The sequence below is a fragment of the Thalia democratica genome, chromosome 3 (assembly GCF_965202585.1).
Source record: "Thalia democratica chromosome 3, ktThaDemo2.hap1.1, whole genome shotgun sequence".
NCBI lineage: Eukaryota > Metazoa > Chordata > Thaliacea > Salpida > Salpidae > Thalia > Thalia democratica.
In genome coordinates this window covers 30,074,571-30,097,375 of record NC_139167.1, presented here as the reverse complement: position 1 = coordinate 30,097,375, position 22,805 = coordinate 30,074,571, and the positions used below count along the sequence as shown (strand labels likewise).

Here is a 22,805-nt window from a genome sequence, read left to right as displayed (position 1 = left end):
TAATTCTTTTCCACAACATCTAATATAAGTTTCACAACTACCATTATAAACGTCTTAGAATTTTTTTGTTCATCCCCAACTCCACAATATCTAGTGTAAGTTTTAAATTATGACCTATAGGCCACTTTACTGCTCATAGCCCCAAGGGTGCCACTTGGCCCAGCTAGGGAAACCCTGCTTTGGGGTGTAGTATATTTATGTCTAATAACAGTATTTTACATTCAGAGTCACTGTGACTTATTTTTATCTTTTTTGGAAATGTTTATTTCATTTGCTTTTAATTTATATTTTGAAAGCTCTGTTAAGCAACAAATTTTAGCTACAAACTTTAATTCTAAAAAAAAAACTTTGAGGAATCCACTTGTTTTATTTTGTCAATTTTTGTTCTTTTCAGTTTTTACCCTTAGTTGTTTAACATTAAATATTATTTTAAATTTCGTTTGCCAATAAAAAAAAAACACTTGGTGCATGTAAATCTGGCCTTCTAAAATGTTAAAGATCATATTGAAAATTCTGTGGTATGCAATGAAGATTTAAAGTAATAAATTGTGAAGATTTCTCTTTTAAAACTTGTCTGCGACCAACAAATGCCTACAGAGTCCTGGCTAAATTATTGTATGAATGGGTATGTTTTTTAAACGATAATTTTTTTTTTATTACATACTAATTTCGTTATCAATATAATCTTCATTTTGAGTTTTATTCTGAAAAAAAAAATTAAACGAAGCTCAAATATGTTTATTTCGTACTTCTTTTTAAGCTTTGTGAAATAATTCTTGTCGACGTTATATGTAAAACTATGCTGAAAGTGAACACATAACTGTATTTACTTTAAGACAACAAACTAAGTCTTGTATCTACAAATTTAATATATAAATTATTAAAAACTATTACATGTCGTTTGTAATGCAGCAGTAAAGCAAATACAAACAAATAAAAAAAATTTAGTTTTTAATAAGTTAAGTTTTAAAAAGATTTTCTTTTTTACTTTTGAGCATTTAAACTTTCAGAAAAAATTAACTAACAACACTAAAAACATTTGTACTTTGTAAAAGTTTCTACAGTCAAAGTTTTCAATCGTCTTCTTAAAAAATATTTTTTAGAGTCAATTGTAAGAAAAATATGTTTTATATATCATTATTTATAATATTTGTTACTGAAATGATAACAGCTTCTAGCCATGAAAACTTAGACCAGTCAACCTTTTCAAAATTCATGCATAGTAATTTACTGAAAAATACTACATATTAGAGTAAAAAATAAGACGATTCTAAAAACACGTTAAAAAAATATATATTAAGTTTTAATAAAAGTTAACTATGTTATATTTAATTTTTTCCAATATAAAAAACTTTTATTTTTTCAATTAGGAAGGTTTTTGTGCAGGGTGAAATAATTTTTTGCACACTGTAAGAACTCTGACTTAGAAAATGGTTAATAGAATTTTTTCTTATAATAAGTGTTATTTTATTATTGCAAGGATAAAAATAGTTATACATAATGATTTATATTTAAACAAAAGTCAAATTTTTAAGTTAAACCAATTATGTTAATTAAAAAACATGTTAGCTTTCTTCATTAAATGTCTAAAACTATATCCAAATCATTACAAAATACTGTTTTAGAATCCATAGTAAAATAGTATGCTCTTCAAAAATATTTTATCCAATTTTTGTACAAAATTTAAAAAAAAAGTACAATTTCAACAAAACAGAACTGTTCTGAAAAAAGCTATCAGTAATAATGTTCAAACTATTAAACATTGAATTAACTTTACAAAAATTTTTAAATTTATCTAAAAGTTTGTTTTTTACTATCAGTAGTAACATATTCGCAATATTATCAATTGTAATGCAAGCTTTTTTGAGAAAACTTAAAATTAAGTTTGTTGTTATATCACCTTTTTTCAATTATCATACTATATCTAAATTTGAACAGCAAAAATCAGATTGTTATTTCCGTGACATCAGCAAATCCTTCAGAGGCCAACCAAAAGTCATTATACTACTTTGTTTTAAAAAAGTTACGCCTGTTCACTTTATTTATAAATGACTTTAACTAAATACAAATTTTCGTATTTTGTACGTTATTTGTTGTATTGCTTTTCAACTTGAAAACAAAAACTAACATTAAACCATAAGCCGGTTTAAGTTACCTTAAGACATTTACGAAGAATTACCGAGTATAAAATTTCTTTTAATAATTTGAAAAGTTAATATAAAATAGTATGAATATTTCTCAGTAAACTTTTCAAATTATTAAAACTAACATAATAAAGAAACAAGTTATAGTTCAAGAGTTTTTGAAAACTATGTATAGTTTAAAATAAATACGAAATTTGGTCTTAATAACTGGTTTTAATCATCAAAATATTAGCACAATCAGAGTCTAAAAATTAAAAAAATTACATAACTATGTAAACATTTAACTTAAAAAAAACACAGTTAAATGCAGGAATAAATAAATAACATTATCATTTAAAAATTTAACAAAATGTTTTCATAAACTAAACCAGCCCAACAAAAGTCAATTTTATGGGATGTTTTGTGTTTAAAAAATTTGGTAAATAACTTAACTGTATTTTTAAATTCATGAAAGTAAAAAAATAATATAAAAAGTATAAATATATAGAGTAAATTTTCTAAAAAGTTTAAAAAGTTAATAACACGAATGTTAATAAAATTACCTAGTTTTTACACAATAAATATTAAAAATTAACTAAGCTTTAAACAATTTAACAGTTTTATTCAAAAGTTTGTTATTTTCACTAAAAAACCTATGTTTGCATTTAAAACATGTATAAAAACTTTAATTCTCTAAAATCAAATAAACATAAAAATTTATCTATTGAATTTTCTTTTTTCTAAGCTTTCTGTACCGTAAACTGATTTGTTGAAGTTTTCCGTAACGTAGCATATTTCTTCACCTTGAAACTGAAAAAAAAAGTTTATGAAATTAAACTAGGGTTTTATTTATTTTTCTAAAATTTTATTATAATAAAGTTCAAATTTTTGCTTTTTAAAAATATAGTTTCAATTTTTTTTTGGAGTTTTATGTGTATGTTTTATAAACTCGGCAAAATCTAATTAATTGATAGATTCAAAACTTTTTTAAGGATTTCTTAAACTTGTGACTTTTAAGAAATAGCATTATTATTGTATAACTTTTTTTTCATTTAAGAAACTGATACAGAAAAAAAAAATTAAATCCTCATGTTAAATCCTCAACAATAAACTTGTATAACGTAATATATTAATTTTACAAAATAAACTTTACAACAGCCTCTTGTTAATTTAGTCTGAAATAACTAAATATGTTATACATATTGTAAATAATACACATATAACAAACTTTTTTAGCTTCCTCCACGGTGAAGTTCTTGGGTAGGGGAAAATTCCCTACAACAATACAATTTACCAGGGACATCTGCTGGGGTGTTAGGGGACTGATGACGTATGCAATATTTTGTTTGGGGTCCACACACCTAACAATGCCCAACCCCAAACCCTTGTTGGTGGGTGGTTTCTCCAGGTACTTCGGGTATGGCTTTTTCTAAAAAAAAAAATTGTCTACGTTTTTTATATTCACCAACTAATGGTTTTAACAATTTTGTAATTAATATTTTAGTGTCTTGCTCCTTATGTTTAATTTAACTGTGATAACTAAATTTTATTTTATTTTCTTACTTGACAATACTTATTAGGCTTTGTCGAATTAAACCTTTTTGTCATAACATCTAATAATTTTTTTACCATACTATTCATAAACAGCCTACTGCTAAATAAAAACTATAAACTTTTATCTATGATAAACGTTTTGGAGATTTTTTTTGAAAACATACAAACAACACTCATGATACTTTTATATAAGCTTAATTTAAAAGCATTGGTTTAACAAACAAATTGAAAATTCTTTCATCAGTATTAATTATAAATCAAAATTAACAACTAACGACATATTTTTGATCGACTTGGCACAACCCAACGACGCTGCAGTTGAGAACAAGGTGCGTCATCTCGCTTGTTACGTGATAATGCGACGAGTTGGCAACTATGACGTCACTGAGGTTTATGACGTGAACACCTGAATTTCGCATGTTGTCGTAGAAGTTGCCGCCCTCGTATTTCGGTATGCTGGTGAGGAAAAATTAAATAACTATTTATTTCTATATCATTTTTTAAAACATTTATTGTTATACTTTATTTATGATAAAAATTAGAATGCTTCCAAAATATTGATATAAAATAACTTGCTTAATTCAAATTACAAATACTGTTCAAGTTGCAAAATAAATTGCAGGATCAATATTCTCAGACTTTTTAAAGACTTCATGAGAAGTTCTTTACAGTAGCTTAAATTAATGTTTTAAACAAAAAGGTAACTATTATACTTAGAAAATAGTATTTAAAAAGTGAAGTATAGTGTTAAATAAGTTAGTCTGTTACAAAGAGAAATTATTAACTCATTAATTTTAAATTAGAAATGTATTTATTTTATTTATTTAATTATCATATTAATTATAACAGCTATATCACTTTAAACATGATATGAAAAACTACTTTATTAACTGTAATTGCAGAAAATGTTTTCTTTATCGAGGTATACAGGAGAAGATAATTAGTTATAGTTTATTCTGGTTAATGAAAAACTAGAAAAAAATAAAAAATTTCAAGCTGAAATTACTTGTTTATACTTATTGGTATATTTAAATTTTTCAGATGGACAAAAATAATTCTAAATGTTGCTTTTTATTTAGTTTTTCCTCAAACTCAAGCATGACGAATAGTCATAACAAACGATAAGCACTTATAAACTATTGTACTTAAATAATTGAGTTAACTTGCATACAAAAACTTTTTGCAGCCTGAAGGTGCATGTATTTCATACAAACCATCTAATAAAAATTATTAAAACTTTAAAAATATAGCAAACAATATTTATCAACTTAAATCTACAGAAGAGCAACTCACGAAATTTCGGAATGATTTAAGGCAATTTTCTTAGCTTCCTCTAATTTATCCCTGCTGAAATAAGAATAAAAAGCCAACTCTCTCAAATCTGCTGATGTAAATTCCCTAGAAAAATAATATACTTCATTACTTACACATTAATATTAGTAATACTGTAAGAATTAATAAGATGAAACTAATTAAAATTATTTTAAACACTAAAAACTAAAATTAAGTAGAAAACAAGCTAAATATACAATAAGTAAGCTACAGATACATTATTAATTAAACTGAAAGGTATAATTTAGATCAGGGTTTCCAAATCTGGAAATAATCCCTTTTGGGGCCATTACAGAAATTTAGGGTGGTGTCAGCCATGAGCAGCAAAGAGGCATGAACAGTAAAAAGGTCACAGGGAGGGGCCACAAGACCATAATTTGAAACTTACACAAGATATTCTGGAGTTGATGATGAAGAGCAAAAAAAAGTCGTAGGCGGTTTTAATGGAAGTTTTTTGAGAAAACTTGTTGGAGGGAGACATAGCTTTCTTAATTTATTGCCTTTCAAAAATTGAAACCCTGCGTTGTATAAATTAATAGAAAAATCAACAAACATGCGTCAGACTTATAATTGTCCAGATCAGTGTTAGATTTTAGATTAGAAATGTATGAAGCAGGAGCGTTGCGTGGGGTGTTGCAATACCGCAATCACACCACCTTTAAATTTTGTAAGATAAATTAAGTATCTATATCGTTTTGGCTGTTTTTTAGAACAAAATCTCTTATAAAACTCCAATTTAGACAACGACCATTTTGCTCACTTCACTGCCGCAAACTCTTAGCTGAATGCCGCAAACTCTTAGCTGAATGCCGCAAACTCTTAGCTGAATGCCGCAAATGAACTCAAAAAAGCAAAATTTCTTCAAGAATTACCGCAAAATCAATATTTTGCAGTAAATAAGCTAAGTAGAAAATTCCCTAAAACAGTTACAGATTTAAGTATCATTCCACAAGCGATTGTAAACAAAAAATGAACACAAAGCTAAGCAAAGACAACTCGAGCAGGGACAACTCGGGCAGGGGCAACTCGAGCAGAGGCAACTCGAGCAGAGGCAACACGAGCAAAGGCAACTCGAGCAGGGACAACTCGAGTAGGGGCAATTAAAGCACTGGCAACTAGGATTTTTTTTCTGCACCACATACCACGCGACGCCACTGGTATGAAGTACACTTTAACAACTGGTTAAACTCAAAACTAAACACAGTTTCAAAAAATTCTAATGAAGCCTCTCTTTGTTCTTTCTTCTAGTTATCTACAAGAGCGCCTTGAAAGACATGCAGAAAATTTAATGGGCTTCCAATCAATAAAAACTGCAATTCGGATTTAAAATTTTCAGAAAATTACAATTTTATTTTAAAAACATGTAGCACAAAACAAATTTTCTGGTGATTAAGTAAAAAGCATGATGTAGCTTTGAGATATCATGATTGCCTATATTTTTTACTTATATACTTTTACCTAATAATACCTTAGAAAAACGATCTGAATTTTATTTGCCTGTATCTCTTTTAAAGTCTTAATTGACATTCTTATGATTTTACAGGCACGTTGTAAAATAATACTGTCACCTTTTTCTCTATGCAAAATGTAGTGTAATTGTAAACTTTGAGAAACTTTGTGAATTTACTCACATTGCTGATTTAAGAATGGAAAGTTTAACAAAAGGGCTGATCATACCAATTCGATCATCAGACCACAAGCCTTCGTTAGACTGAGACTTAAAAGAGGTTTAAGTCTAAAAAACACGTATAATGATACTTGTTAAGGGTTTAGTATTCTCCAAAAAATAAGCATCTACGTCCAATATATTTGGGAAACACTAGTCTAAGTAGTTAAAAAAACTCTTCGAATTTTACACTAGAAATTATATGTAAGGGTTGGATTTAATAGATGTAATGTGTTAACCAGAGTTTCACAAACTTATTTTCACAATCAACTCCTTGGAAGAAACTTTAAAAATAATCGCCTCTTCTCTATCATATTTCGCTTTTTCAATAGTTATTTTCGCTCCCTTACAATTTGCTACCCCCTGATAGTCGAAATTGCCTCAAAGGAGCAGATTAGCCAATTTAGGAAACCATGTACTGAACAATTTGTAACCTAATGCTAGGTTGTACTCATAAACTTTAAAATACACGTGTATATTTTTTAGATTCAGAGTATAACTTTTAAGTAGTAAATAGAAGTTTTCTCAAAATATAACTACATTGCATCTTTTTGTATAAAACTTGTGTACAAAATAATCTATTTTAAAACATAATTAAAAAATATAAGTATAACTTTAAGTTTTGTAAGCGTCACTGTAAAATACTTATTTTATTGGACTTAGTTAACTTAATTAATATTATGAAATAAAAACAAAAACTAAGTTACTTACGTTCTACCCTGATGGTTGGTGTTCACAGTCACTTGCACATTATGAAGTTGATAATTAACGTAGTTCATCCTTTCACTCCTGTATCCGTCCATCTGAACCAAATCCGAGCTCCACATGGACCTACACTCCCGGATGTTACGGTTCATCAGGTTCGACGCCGACAAGTGAACCACGTGATTCGGTTCCGCCTGAGTGGTTTTTCGAGACTCTATAAACAGCTAGGAAAAACAATAAAAAATACGAAAAATTAGAATTTTTAATTTCTGTTACTTTATTTGAATAGTTTTGCTTAAATACTACATTATAATCAAAGCATATTTAACATTACAATTGATCCAACATGTATACTTTTTTTTTTAACTTTAATAAAAACATAAAACACACAAAAAGCTTTCATAGAATATTTAGATTTATCAAAAATGTATGCGCATTTCTTAAATTTTAGTACAAATATGATTGAAACAAACAATTCTGATGATGTCTATGATGAAATCCAATCCCAATCCGTGAACCCAGCCCATAGTGTTAATAACAAGCGGTCCTTTGTTCTTCGCTTGTTTGCTTTGTATTTGTTTGTAGTGATCATAAATTCGCTGCACGCAATCCAAATATCTGTCCGGATCGTCTGTAAAAAAGATGAAAATTATACTTTTGTTCAGCTCTGATCAGTTGTGATTTTGTATAAGCCAAGTTTGTCTACGCAATAAAAAAACTGAAATTTACACTAGATTGAAAAGAGGGTTTTCAAGCATGATAAATTAATAATTTTCAAGCATGATTTATGGAAATTTTGAAACTTAAACTAGATATTTGAGTCTGTTATGAAAAGTAAAAACAGAAACTACAACTGGGACAGTTTTTTTTTTTGAAATTTGGCCCGAGACTACCAAATACCGCCGACCTTTGGTCTTTCTTTCAAGTAAAAGAAAATCTCCAATTAAAAAAATTATTTATTTTTTATCTTAAACGTTTATATGTGGTGACCTCTTTATTAACAAAACACTATTTTCAATTTATTTAAATTACAACATTATTCTACACAAAATGTTTTTTATGTAAATTACATACTCAATATAATAATAACAACAAACTTTCAGGGCTGTGGTGGCCGAAGTACTCGCAATGCAGAGGTTCGTGCAGATGCTCGTAAGGCGCGCTCAATAAAGACACTTTCTTGTCGACCTTGTTGAGCGACACGAACCCGCTGGGCGTGAACTCTGTTTGACCGACGTCGCATTCAATGTAGTATATTTGCTCGTATCTGGGTAAAGTTTTTTAACTAATAAAAATCAATACTTTACATAGTGTACTAATTTGTACCTGGATGTTCAAAATACCAAACAACTCTTTCTATCAATGTAAGAAGTTAAGCTTTTTTAAAGTCTAATTTTTATTTAAATGGCAGTGCTGTACTACATAACAACTTATAATGATATCACATTAGTTAAAAACTATATGAAATAAAATACTCAATGAATATAAAATTAGAGAGTCTAATTATCAAAAGTTTGTTTAAAAGATATAAGCTCTGATGATCCTTATAAACCATTTGTAAAAACAATCTGTTGAATAAACTTTTTATACAGTTATATAAAGTAAATAAAAAAATTTGAAGTTATTTTCAAAAAATTGAACCAATGCATGTTAAAACTAAAACAAACTTGCTAAGCATCTTGTTAATCAATAATCTATTGAATGAAGATTTTCCCACATTTTTGCCTCCAAAGTTCATAACTTTTGTGTTTATGTTCGACTGTTTCACAATCGATTCACACTCCTTTTCATATCCGTAGTTTGGCAGGTAGAATCTGAATTGTACATTAAACTGTAACTACTTACTTTGTACTAAATTTTCTAAAGTGTTAAGGGCATAGGGGGGGGGGTAAACACCCTTTTTTGGTTTTTGATCTTATTTTATATAGTTTTTACTAAGCTACAAGACGCTTTTTACAGATTTAAAAAAATCAAAATAATTTTTGAGATATAGCCGGTCAAAGTCGGAGGCAACAATAGGAACCTTATGGGAGGCGCAAACTAAAACAGCAAATAACTAGAAATCACTAAAAATCTATCTCCTCCTACGTTTTTTGAGATAACTACCTCAAATTTTCAGGAAATCTTCCTTGCAGTATTTAGAAAATTCTGTCGGAACAGAATTTAAAAAAATTAATAATTAAAAATTTTATAACAAAAAAACAAAAAAAAAACTGTTTTTTTTGTTTATTTTTTATATAAAATTTTTATTTTTTATTTTTTTCAAAATTCCTTCCGACAGAATTTTCTAAATATATCAAGGAACATTTCCTGAAAATTTGAGGTAGTTATCTCAAAAAACGTAGGAGAAGATAGATTTTTAGTAAAATAGTCTATTTTTGCCGTTTTAGTTTGTGTCTCCCATAAGGAACCTATTGTTGGCTCCGACTTTGACCGGCTATATCTCAAAAATTGTTTTGAATTTTTAAAATCTGTAAAAAGCATCTTGTAGCTTAGTAAAAACTATATAAAATAAGATCAAAAACCAAAAAAGGGTGTTTACCCCCCCCTATGCCCTTAAAAATGCATGCCTATAAAATATGACATGAATTGTACTACGTTAGGAAAACTTCTTTTTATGTTAGGAGAGTTTTATAATCGGAAAAACAATACTTTAATGTCGATGATAAAACAAAAGCTTTAAAACTTTACACATTTGTAGCCAGAGTTTTCAATACTTCAAAACACCATTTAATTAACCTACAGCTAGGCTTGATTTTTTTAACAAAATTATTTTGAAATTATAAAAAATGACTTAAAAGAACATAAGTGCCTTAAAAAAGCATTTTTTATTAGATTCTGCATACAAGCTTTAAGTTAGTTTAAACAAATTTTAGGTAGTTGTTTTTAGAATAACTTGTTTTTAAATTCGTTAGTCCCACAGTTAAGTTTTTAAGTTACAGTAAAGAAAAAATCCTATGTTAACAATTGTCAATACTTATAAGAAAACAATATATGGGATATGATTCTCTTAAAAAAACAATATTGCATTAAAAAACAATACTTATCTTAAAATATTTTTACTACCATCAGGGTTGCCAAATGTTTTTGGCAGATTTTCTCTAGGTTTTAAAAATTACATGCTTTAGGGTTTATTTTTAGTTTAAAATTAAGTTTAAGGTAAAAAACTGTGTTAAACAGAATAACGACATTGAAAATATACTGTAAAGGTTCTTTAAATGTGTTTTTGAATAAAATAAATTTTTGGTCATGACAACATTAATTCCAGTTTATCTCGTGATTTTTTGTTCAAAGTTCCACATTTTGTTCAAAATATCTCAAATTCCCGGTTTTTTAGTCCAAATTGTGAAACCCAGGTTTTTCCAGACTTCCAGGTTTTTCGGGACTTCCAGGTTTTTTGGCAACCCTGTACCCTACACTGTAGCTTTACTCTTAACTTTTTTGTAACCGACTAATGTTGTAAAAACTACAAAAAAAATTAGAAGCTTCCAAAAAAATGAAATGTTTAAAAAAATACAAATTTACAAACAGAAAGTTTATTTTTCATCAAACAATCCCCCTACCTGGTAGTTTTGCTGTAGAAAACGCCGTGGCAAATATCATCGGGTATCCTGCCTTTAGCATCGGGAAGGTTCGACTTGAACACGTCTTTGAAGCCGCAGTACCTCGTGTGCTTCGAACTGAAGCATGCGGATTTTGTCATCAGTATGCTGTCGTACGATTGCAGCTTGCCTGTGGAAATAAGTGACATAACAAAAAGTATTACGTTTAATAAAAAATTAAATAAAAAATAGCATTGCAGATTTCATAATAAACTTATATACTAAAATTCTACATTGGTGTAAAATTAAAGTTGAAATACACTTGAGTAAATAAACACAATATAGATATATCTACAATAGTAAACAATAAAACTCTAAATCATTTTAAAGTTTCGAAACATTCAAGTTTTATCTTTGTCTGATAAAAAATAAATAGTTTAAATAATGAGTTTACGTTTTAAATCAGCTAAATTTACAAGTTCACAAGTCGGTTTTTAATCTTAAAAAATCTTAGGGAAAATTACAAAAGTACAAGTTGCTTTTTCTGATGTTTTTTTTATTAAATTTGCTTTTACAATACTAATTTTCAGACATGCATTGTTTTAAATGAGACAATAATCTTTATATTAAAATCTAGTTAATTACACTAATGCTCTTTACCAACCATATACTGTCAAATGGGTCTAATTTGTCTGTAATGGTAATAAAAAGTATAAGTTTACCTAAAGTTTTCATCTAATGTATTTTATTGAGAAGTGATTTATACAATGACTGTAAATATATGCTTACACATTTTGTGTTAACAAAATTTCATAAAACAAAGAATTGTGAAGGTAAAACAATATTTTGCATAAGTAAATGTTTATTGATACATATCATACAAAATGCAACAAAAAATTTCCTATGTTTATTTGCCAAATTGAAGACTATTAAAATCAAGAATTTTTCCTAAATCAGAAAGTTTGAACTAGTGTTTAAGAGTAAAATATTAGACACAAGTATTATTGTTTATTACTTAATAAAATTTATATATAAAACAACCGTTATACTTCTTATAACCATTGAAGTAGCCAATTAAAAGAGTAAGAAAAACTATAGTACTTGTTAAATAATTAATGATAGACTTACTTGAAACATAAAAAAACAATACACTTAAAAAACTTCAACTAAAAATTGAAAACACAAATATTAGTTCCAGAAGAAAATATCTAAAACAACACACAATAAACAATAAACTTTTTGTATTTAGAAATAAGATAAAAAATATATTTGTAAAACGAAATTAAACTTTGTGTTGTAAAAATTCAAAAACTTGTATTAATTTATGTTCAATGCTTAAAAAATTCTAAGAACAAAAGTTTAAACAAACCGATATACTCCTTGTACTGATCATACAACGCACTCTTCCCGCTATCATTCCCATCATAAACTGCGTGTATTTTGAACGCCCTGTGAGTCAGTGTAGTTGACACCAGAACCGGCTCGTCTGATTGGTTGATTCTTCTCCCATTCACTTCGATGCAACCTTTCAGTACAGACAACCCGTATTTGCCGAGTAGCACTATTCCCTGTGAATAATTTTGTTACTTATTTATCATCTTAGTTAGTTTTGAGTGTTAATTTTACGTTTTGAATAGACTTAGCTATATTTACTTAACTATATATGGCAGTCCTAAATATGTACTTGCCAAGTAATACTATTCCCTGTAAACAGTTACTTTTAATTACTTCCTGTTCACTATAATTTTAGAATAAGCATACTGTTACGCTGATTTTCAATGTAGTACCATTCCATTTTACTGTTATTAGACTATTGTTTTTATTTACCGTGGCCCCTTTATAAAGTTAATTACAATTTACAGAAAACAAAAACTGTATAAAATGTGTTGTACAAATTTTGAAATACTTATAATAGTTATGAACATTTTCTAAGCACGATCACTTTATTAAACTACCTAACAAACTCTAAGCTATTAATATCTGACATTAAAAAACATAATTCATAAGTCAGTTTATGAAATAATCATAATAAAGATATGTGGTTAAAACTTGAACTAGTAACACTACTTTTGCAACACTTCTAACGTCTACAGTGGTATTTGCATACAGAGTTATTTAAACCATTCAAGAAGTACTAAATTTAATTTTCCAGGCATTAGACTTAACAGTCCATTGTTAAAACTGAGCCTGAAAGTAGACCATTTTGTTGTTACACTACAACAAGTTCCTCATGCCACATGTGCAACTATGAAAGTGTCAACAATTTTTAATACAACTAGTTAAATTACTGACTTTGCTGCACTTACCAGGGTTGCCACTGGTTTTGAGAAATTTCTACAGGTCTTTAAAAGTACATGTTTTTGGGTCTATTTTTAGTTTAAAGTTTTAGGTAAAAAAATGTGTTAAATAGTATGACAACATTGAAAAGATACTGTAAAGCTACAGATGTTTTTTTATAAAAAAAAATGGTGATGAAAAAATCTTATTATCTATATAGTAGATTTTTTGTGTCAGATCAAAATTTTTCTACTTAACATATAAAAATTGTTTAAAATTCAAGTTTCTTTGTGATTTTTGTTCAAAATTCCAGTTTTTTTTTAGGTTTTTTCCAAAATTTCTTAAATTCCAGTTTTTTTTGCTTAAATTGTCAAATTCCACCTTTTCCAGGTTTTTTGCTTAAATTGTCAAATTCCAGGTTTTTCTAGGTTTATAGGTAAAGTGGCAACCCTGACTTATTTGAGTTTACAGTCCGTTATTTAATCTAAATTTTCTAGTCGAAAGTTTTGTTATGCCATAATAAAAATTTCCTTTCATTTGATACTTACTATTATTTAGTTTGAAATATGTACAAAATATATACAACAATGAAAACAGTTTTTAATAAATAAAACTTATTAATTAATCGACCTTGCTGCATCTGTTCAATCCAACAAAAGCCATGTTTTCGCATTTGGGATGCTTCACAAACTTGTGGTTCTCAAAATCCTCCACCTGTCAGAAGTTTTTGTTAAAACTTGAAATTAACAGGCTAAATAAAAATATTAAATATGAAAATAATGTTATTACATTGATTTTAGGGTTGACATTCTTTGAACTGAAGCAGCCAACCTGAAAGACCAAATACTCTATCAAGAAACACATCAAGCTAACCTGCCCTGAGTTAATCTTTGCTAATAATTATAAATATATCTACAATGGGCTTAAAACTGAAAAAAAGTTAATGAAGCTTAAGTACTGAAATAGTTACAAAAGGGCTTAATGAAAATACAATATTCAAGAAAACAAAAAAAAAGTCTGAGATTTGTGGAAAACATCTAAACTGGCCTGAGTTTTGCATTAAAAATTCAAACAAGTTAGTGTTAGCCAAGAAATTTTAAAAAACTAGTCAGAGTAATCCTGAGTGTGTGACAACCCTATAATAGTTTAATTTGAACAAAATTATAGATCTTAATTTTATAAAATTTTAGTATCCAAAACTGCTTAACCTTTTAAGATATTTATAATAAAAAATAAATTATGTACTGGTAAAAAATATTTATAATTAATGAAATATTTGAAATAGTTCACATTTGATAAATATATAAATAAATAACATACTCCAACGTTTTTTATTTATTTATATATTGACAAATTTACAACAGGCTCATGATTTTATAACTTATTTTTAGTATTCTAAAGATTATTTCAAGACATAATTTATTTATGTAAAATACTTCTTATAACTAGAAATACTTATCAAGATAGATATACAAAAAATTATTTCAAACTTATGTAAAGATAATTGTTGCTATTGCACTCTTAAATGCAATAGACTAAAAAAATATTAAAAATTTAATATTATAATACTTCAATAAATTTTTTTAGCTAAATTACTTTTAACATGTTTTAGTCAAATTTTAACAATTAAAATAATTATTTAAGAAAACAATTAAAAAAAAAGAAGTATAAAAAAAATAATTGATATGCCTTTGAAAAAATTATGTTGTTATTGTGTTTGTTAAACTTTTTTATTTTTATAATTTAAAGTTTTGATATAATCAGATACTTTAAACTATCAAACTCTTTATTTTTAAACATGAAAAGTTTTTTGTCATCACAATAAATATTTGGTTAATTAATAATATACTAACCTAGTTATCTTTAAAATAGCTTAAGTTTTTTATCTTGTTCTTAATAGAACAAACAAAGAAATAACCTCTTGGATAGAGTCGTCCATGATGGTTCCCCCATCAATTATCTTGTTCTCAGTCTTATCCTCCTCATAGTCAGTGTAATCATCTGAATCGCACAAATCCACAACTGAGTTTTCCTGGGAGTCATTTTGAGGGGTATTTGATGCTGCAGTTTTGCTGCTACCAGAGTTAACACACTCCATAGGAGCTTCTTCGGTGACTTTGGTTTTTGAACTGGACTCATCACAAGTCACTGGTGCTTTTTCTGGTATTTGAACCTGCTCTGTTCTATCAGGACTCAACAAGTTTACAAAGTCCACGGTCTCCTGGGTGCTTTTGTTTTTTGATTTATCAGGACTGCTTTGATGTTTCTCCGGGTTATCTGTCACTTCTGTTAAAGTCTTGCTGTTGTCAGAGCCGCACAAGTCTACCACAGCTTCTTTTTTGTTTTTGTCAGGAGAAATAGACTTTTCAAGATCGCTTACAATTTCTTTTGTACCTTTGTTTAACTTTATGTCTTTTGTTGAAGTTATGCAAACTGCTTCTTTTTGTGAAGGTTCTTTCTCGCATGCTTCAATGTGTAATGACACTTTTTCTGCGTTTATATTAGCCTCATTTTTAGAAGCCTTTTCAACTCTTCCACTGGCCACCTTTTCACTGTTTTCAGAGCTTGATGTAGATTTAGACTTCATTTTAAATTTATTCTGTATAGTAAAATTCCATTGAACAAATAAAAAATAATTTTCATACTTTAAATTTTCTAATTTGATAATTTTGCTAATAATGTTTAGCTCAAACTAGCAACTATTTGTAAACTGTTTTAAAGTATTTCATAGTTAAAAGATAAAACAAAACTATTATTAAATAAACAAATCATTTAATATTATAATAACTTTTAGACAGAAAACAACAAATATAATTATAATTTTGGTTATATTTTATTGCAAACTATTCCCTGTGTACACTTTTTAAGTTACAAAACTTAATTCAAACTTGTTTTTTAAATTAATTTTTCAATACTTGAAGTTAAACAGTAAGCATTATTAGTATATTTCAACATCTAAATAAAACTCATTCACTTTTTTTAGTCACAAGTTATATTGAATAAAAAATTTTCTTTATTTTTTAAAAATAAACTAGTAATAAATTAAATAACTTTAATGAATAGGTGTTTAACCTAAAAAATGTGATAGACTTTCAATTAGTTGTATATCAGTATATACAGGTAATACATTTTTTAATAAAAACTATCAACATATTCAGAAAAATTTCAAACTCACTTGAACTAAATAATTTTATTTTTAGGATAAGTTTCAGACTTTTTTTATGTGAACAAAAAATCAATAAAATTTTAGTTTTGTGGTAAAAAATTGTATCTTTTTAGTTTAAGCGCAAACTTTAATTAAATGTTAAACAATTTTAGTTTACTAATGACAAGTTTAAAAGAGTTGAAGAAAACTTAAGCCTGCTGTAAAATTGTTAAAGATAAAAAGTAAAATGATTTACCATCTACAAACTTGATGAAGAGTTAGTATAAGCTGTAGAAAACATACTTGTTTTAGAATTATATTATTTTATTAGAAAAGTTTTGCAAAATTTTATGGTACTTATCTAAATGATGAACTAATTCAATGTACTTTGAGCATGAACATTTTAATTTTCATATAACATTCTTAAAATAATTTATTATTTTTAAAATAAGACTTTCAACCCTTTAATTAGGCTTAAAAAATAATATTTTATTTTAGATTTTAACATAATCTATACTAACAAATATATATAAATCAAAAAAGTTATATTATTTATCTAATAATTTTTTTTAGATTCAAGTTTTTTGAAATGAAAATTGATTTTATGCACACATATGTGCACAACACTCAAAGCTACAGGTCACAAAAATTTCATTTAGTTCAAAGTTTTTATGAAATATTGTTAATATAAAAAACAGGGTTGCCAATATTCTAGACAAAAAACTGTCATGAGTGATCTTAAACTATCTTGAGTTTTTTTTTGTCTCTAGTGCAAACTACTTGTACATTATGTTTATTTTCTTAAAAATAATGAAAAGAAAAACTATATATAGATTCTTCTATATTTGATGTTTACTAAACTAATGAGAAATAGTGTTTTTTAAGTTCCAACATTTACACTTTAAATTAATAAAAAATTTTAAAAAAATTTGTAGATACTATAAATTAACCATGTTAGTTAATTTTTTATGGCAATTTAGGTGACTAATTTTAGTCTTACTAAGTTCTTATTTCATATGGTTTTAACTTTTTCTGTTTAATATAAGTTCAAATAAAGATTAATATTAATAGCAGATTTAAAACAAAGTCCCAATGTTACTCTAAGATTAGTTAAGAGCTAGCTGCAAGGCTAAAAAAAGAGCATATAAAATCAATAAAAAATAAGTTTTTGAGCTAAGTAGGTTATATAAAATAACAAAATATTGAAACTGGATCAACTAAATCTCATTTAACATCTAGAAAATGGGAACGGGTCTAAATTGCACAAAGACAAAATTGCATGAGGTTACTAAATTGCACAAAGCCAAAATTGCACAAGGGCACGAAATTAACAATTTTCCACCAGAGGTCAACTTTGCATGAGTTACATTTTAGCACAAAAGTAAAAATATTCAAAAAAAAACACACAAAAAAAAAACAATTACTGACGGAGGCTAAGGGTTAGGGGTAACAGTGATAGTAAAAATAAAAAAATTACTAATAAAAATTATTAATAAAAATTGAAAAATTAAAAAAAAATCTATTGACCAAGGGTAAGAGTAACAGTGATAGCCATAAAAAAAAGTAAAAAAATTCAATAAAAAAAAAAAAATTAAACCCTTGAAAATAGTCTCTGCAAAAAATTGTCTGCTTGTGCAAAATAAATCTTTCGTGCAAAAGTATCTTTATGCAATTGGTGCACTTGTGAAATTTTGTCCTCCTGTGCAATTTTGTACACTTGTGCAATTCAGACAGCTATCCCTAGAAAACATATAATTTGAGATTTAAAAAAATCTTGATTTATTTTTAAACAAAAACTGTTATAACATGAGTTATACAGATTAATCCTGAGATTTTCAAAAGATCCTGAGTGTGAGGCAACCTTGATAAAATAAGATACCTAAAACAAATTTACACACCATATACTCTACTTATAAGTAACTTTTAAGTTTTCTTATTAGCTTTTTATTTTTTTTTTTTTTTTTTAAAGGTAGAAAAACATCAGAAGAACCCACTCTCCCCTCTACAACGATAAACGTTTTCTGAAGGTCATGCAAGTGAGTTTCAGCTCATCACGTGTTATTCCACCTGCCCTATCTTTTAAATTTACTAAGAAAAAAAAATACTTTTTAATTAAAAATAAAACTAAATCTGTCTAAAAACAAAACAAAAATGTTTAACTAACCAAAAATAAAAAACTAATCCTAACCCTTTATTCAAAAAACAAAACCCTTGGTGACACGCCATTTGGCAAACACTCACAAGGCTAAAATCTCAACATCAAAAACCACAAAGTGTGGGAAAACGATGAAGCTCAAATCCCCAAGTAAGTGTCCACCGGCGCTACAACAAAAAACACATCAACAATCCAATCATGTGATCACTGCCACCAGTGTGAACTCACAATCAGCTGTTGCAAAATCAGATAAACCGATATCTAATTTAAAGTATTTAGTTCTAGAAAAAACAAGCTAGACTAAAGAAAAACTGTAAGTAGGAAAAAAAGTAACTATTTGTATTAAAAAAAATAAAATATATGTATACATTAACACTAAAATCAATAAAATAATAAGTGTTCTACAACTTTTTTTAGTATTAACTTGGTTCAAAACTCAAAAAAAAAATAAATAAATAAAATAAATAAACAAATAAATAAGTAAGTATAATAAATAAAATAGATATTAAATAAATAAACAAACTAAAAAAGAATAAACATTTTGTACTAAATTTAAACTTTTACCTATAATATCTAATAAAAAAAAAATTAAAAAAAAATAAAAATAAAATATATATATATAAATAAAAAATTAATAAATGAAATGAACTATCTTAAATTTAACACAATAATAAAATAAAAAATCAAATAAAATATATTAACAATAAACAAAATTTATTTCAATAATTTATAACAATCACTCTTACATTAACAGGACATTCAGAAAATAAAGACCAACACACCACAATCTGATGCCCCAATAACATCAACCAAATTTCAACACAAACAAAAACATACTTGCAGAAGCACCCTAGATCTACTCCTTGTAGTTATTCAACAAAAATTTTTTATATTTAAATTTAAAACAATCTTTTTTTAAGTTTTTAAAAGTTTCAGGGACACTAGACCAAAACTTGGGACCCAAATAACTAAAGCAGTTTAGGCCAAGTCTTGTTCTAGGTCTTTCAGTTATAAAATTCTTTTTCTTTGAAAATCTTGTATTGTGTGAGTGAACAGAGCTAGCAAGTGTAAATCTATTGTGTTCTACATCAAATCCTGTTATAGTATTACGCATCAACTTACAAATTTGCAATCTATACACATCATTTAATTTTAGTACACCAGTTTTTTTAAACAAAGGGTTTGTTGTAGTCAAGGCAGGCACACGACAAACATACCTAATTACTCTTTTTTGCATACAAACAATTGGTTTTAAGTAACAGTCAGCAGCACCACCCCAAGCAGATATACAATATTGGATGTGCGGATAAAACAAACTATAATACACCATTATCAAAGTACTTGTATCCAAATAACATCTCAATTTTGACAAAACATAACAACTCCTAGACAATTTCGATTTCAGAGAACTCAAATGTTTCTTCCAATTCAGCTTATCATCCAAAACCACACCCAAGTATTTTATACTATCACTCTGTTCAATAAGAAAACCATTAACATTCACACTAAATTCACAACTTTTTGAAGTTTTATTGAAAAGCAAAAATTTTGTTTTTGAATAATTAATAAAAAGTTTATTATCACGCAACAATTTATCAACTTTAACCAGCTCTTTATTAATAACTTCATTTAAATACTCAGGGTCACTATGTTGGTAGCTCAAGCAGGCATCATCAGCAAACAATCTCATATATATCTCAGTAGAGTAAAAAATATCATTAATATACACAAGAAACAACAAAGGACCCAAACAAGAACCTTGTGGTATTCCAACATTCACAATTTCACGCTCAGACACAACATTATTTATGACAGTTGATTGGCTTCTATCATTTAAATAGTCTTTTAATAAATTTAACATTGTACCTTTTATATTATAATTTTTAAGTTTAGATATTAAAATTTTGTGATTTACCGTGTTAAAAGCTTTAGCCAAATCCAAAAATACAGAGCAATTTAACAATTTTTTTTCACCAGCCTCAATTAACTCATCAACAATCAATTTCCATAAAGATAAATATTATAATAAACATCTTAAAACTAATTTCATTGTTGTTAAGTTAATTTAATTTATATTTGAAATACAAACTTTTATGCAACTTATAATTTAGTTTACCAAAGCTTTGCTCAATTTAAAATGAAAATTAGCTTTTATGTACTAAAGCAGGCTATCCAAAATCAGGAAAAAATTCCCACAAGTAGAAAAAAACCCAATAAATGATGAACTTAAAGTAGAAGTTTAATTAGCCTACCCTACACCCCTGCAATTAATTTGGAAACTAAATTTGAATGGTTTGAAAAACAGTAGATTATAATATAATTGTTTACTAAATGCAGTGTTTTCTAAAATCCAATAAATTATCTTTCACGCGATGCTTGTGGTTGGTCTGATGGACCAGGTTGGCTACGGCGCGAAGAGTGTGGGTCAACACCCCTTTTGTTGATTCCTCTGTCAATGTTTCGCTGGCTACAGCGAGTTTCGGGGTTGTTGACCTTGTCTAAAGTGTGATGTATGTTCTCTTTAGAGAACATACTATCCTTTTTGGTGTGCTTGGATCTATTACTCATTATGATATACCAAGAGTTAGGTATGGCCCACTAGTTATTTAATTAAATTTAGATATTTTAGATATTTTAGATATTTAGATATTTAAATTAATTAAATTTGATCTGTAAATTTCAGAGATTATTAAGAGCACCAACAGCAGCTTGCTTCTTAATTAATTATCCACAACAAAGCTTATTTATTCAATTTTATATAACCAATTTACAGATAATTTCAATATAATGATCTATTAACACCAAAGTTTAGTTATTTAAATTTATGCAAAATCAAAAGTACAATCAACTTCAATTTAATTTTATCAACAGCAGAGTTTATTTATTCAAATTTATGCAAACCACAGTAAAATTAACTTTAATTTAACTTTATTAAAAATTTCAATTTAAGAGACAGAACTAGAAAATAAGAGATTAATGACAATACTCACAATTTAGCACATAGGAAGTTCAGCTTGAGCTTTTTGCAAATCTCATAATTCAAATCTAAGGCGGCAAAGTTAACAAATTAATAAAAAAACCCCTAATTAGAGAGAACTCTTTTGCTGAATTTAATTTAAAGCCAGAGGCGTTACATTTTCCCCTCTTATTAAACATTTTTAGAATCTTAACTTAGGTTTTTTTAGATAAATATTAGTTTTAAGGTGTTAAACGTTTGTTAAACTGAAAAAAAACTTTAAATATAGTCCAGGTGAAAACCATTATACACTAAAGCACACAACTTAGAGATATATAAGCATGCAACATAAGTTTATAACTTTCTTTTTGTAATTTACATGTAATAAACAGAAATAATATTTTAAGAGATACTTATGATCATCAACTTTATGTGCTAAAACGTACTTGCATATAACAACATTTTTGAGCTAATTCAAAATCTGGATTTAAACACTCTACTAGCTATTTTTAAAGTAAAATTAAAACTATAAGTATTTAAATGTAGTAAATGCTTAAGACACTTTTTAAGTGTGGTAAAAATGCTTTTTTTACAAAATAAAAAAGAAATTCTAAAGAAATTGTAAAGAAAAGACTTTTTTTGAATATAAATTTACAAATTCCTAATTACAATCATGAGTCAAAAGTTTGTTTAAAAGTCAATGTTTACCGTTCATGATGATGGTTCCTTACTCTTACACTGGAGGTTGAGGCTCGGCCTCTTCTTACTCGCCTTCTCCTCCTCTTCTCTGGTTGCTCCAGCTGCGGCCGCTCTTCTTGTAGCGGTTCTCCCGGAACTCTGGCGGGAAGTTTGGCTCCACTGACGTCCTTCTCCGCGAATTAATCGCTGGCGACCTGGCGTTGTTCACCATCGTCATCAACGCCAACGGATTTGAGGGTCTGCTTGACATCATCAGCAGACGGGTTGGCATTGCCCCCCATGGCATTCGAAGGTGTGCTGCCATGTATGCATTTCCATAAGAATCGACATCGTCACTACAATTCTGCTGTACGTAGTGGCAGTCTGTTCCTATTAGAATGGTTCATTCTGAGGTCTCTGGGGTGTGGCAGTTCGACTTACCCCACCAAACTAAATGAGTGAAAGTTACTGAGCCATGATTTTTACAATTTGCTTGGCAAGCTTTCCCAGTGCTAAACAGGAGACAACCAAAACTCAATGCAATATAGAAAATTTTAGATTGTTATATACAATATCACACAGTACCTATTTTAGCTAAGATAATTACAAAAAAAACATGTCTATAAGATACCAATTTTTAATGGTTGTACAAATAAATATAAAATCAAAAAC

General features: G+C 27.6%; 1 protein-coding gene across 1 annotated transcript in view; it reads right to left on the bottom strand.

The window, feature by feature from the left end:
* Positions 1-15,786, bottom strand: part of LOC145832155 (uncharacterized) — a 48,143-nt gene extending 32,357 nt beyond the window's left edge. Inside the window, exons 1-12 of the mRNA XM_082939510.1 lie at positions 15,118-15,786; positions 13,830-13,913; positions 12,292-12,490; positions 10,944-11,112; positions 9,048-9,194; positions 8,478-8,647; positions 7,854-8,011; positions 7,387-7,574; positions 4,971-5,075; positions 3,953-4,133; positions 3,352-3,552; positions 2,886-2,933 (exon numbers count right to left, since the gene is read on the bottom strand). Coding sequence (XP_082795636.1) covers positions 2,886-2,933; positions 3,352-3,552; positions 3,953-4,133; positions 4,971-5,075; positions 7,387-7,574; positions 7,854-8,011; positions 8,478-8,647; positions 9,048-9,194; positions 10,944-11,112; positions 12,292-12,490; positions 13,830-13,913; positions 15,118-15,786 — 2,319 coding nt within the window. The remainder of the gene's footprint in view (positions 1-2,885; positions 2,934-3,351; positions 3,553-3,952; positions 4,134-4,970; positions 5,076-7,386; positions 7,575-7,853; positions 8,012-8,477; positions 8,648-9,047; positions 9,195-10,943; positions 11,113-12,291; positions 12,491-13,829; positions 13,914-15,117) is intronic.
* Between the last annotated feature and the right edge of the window lie 7,019 nt (positions 15,787-22,805).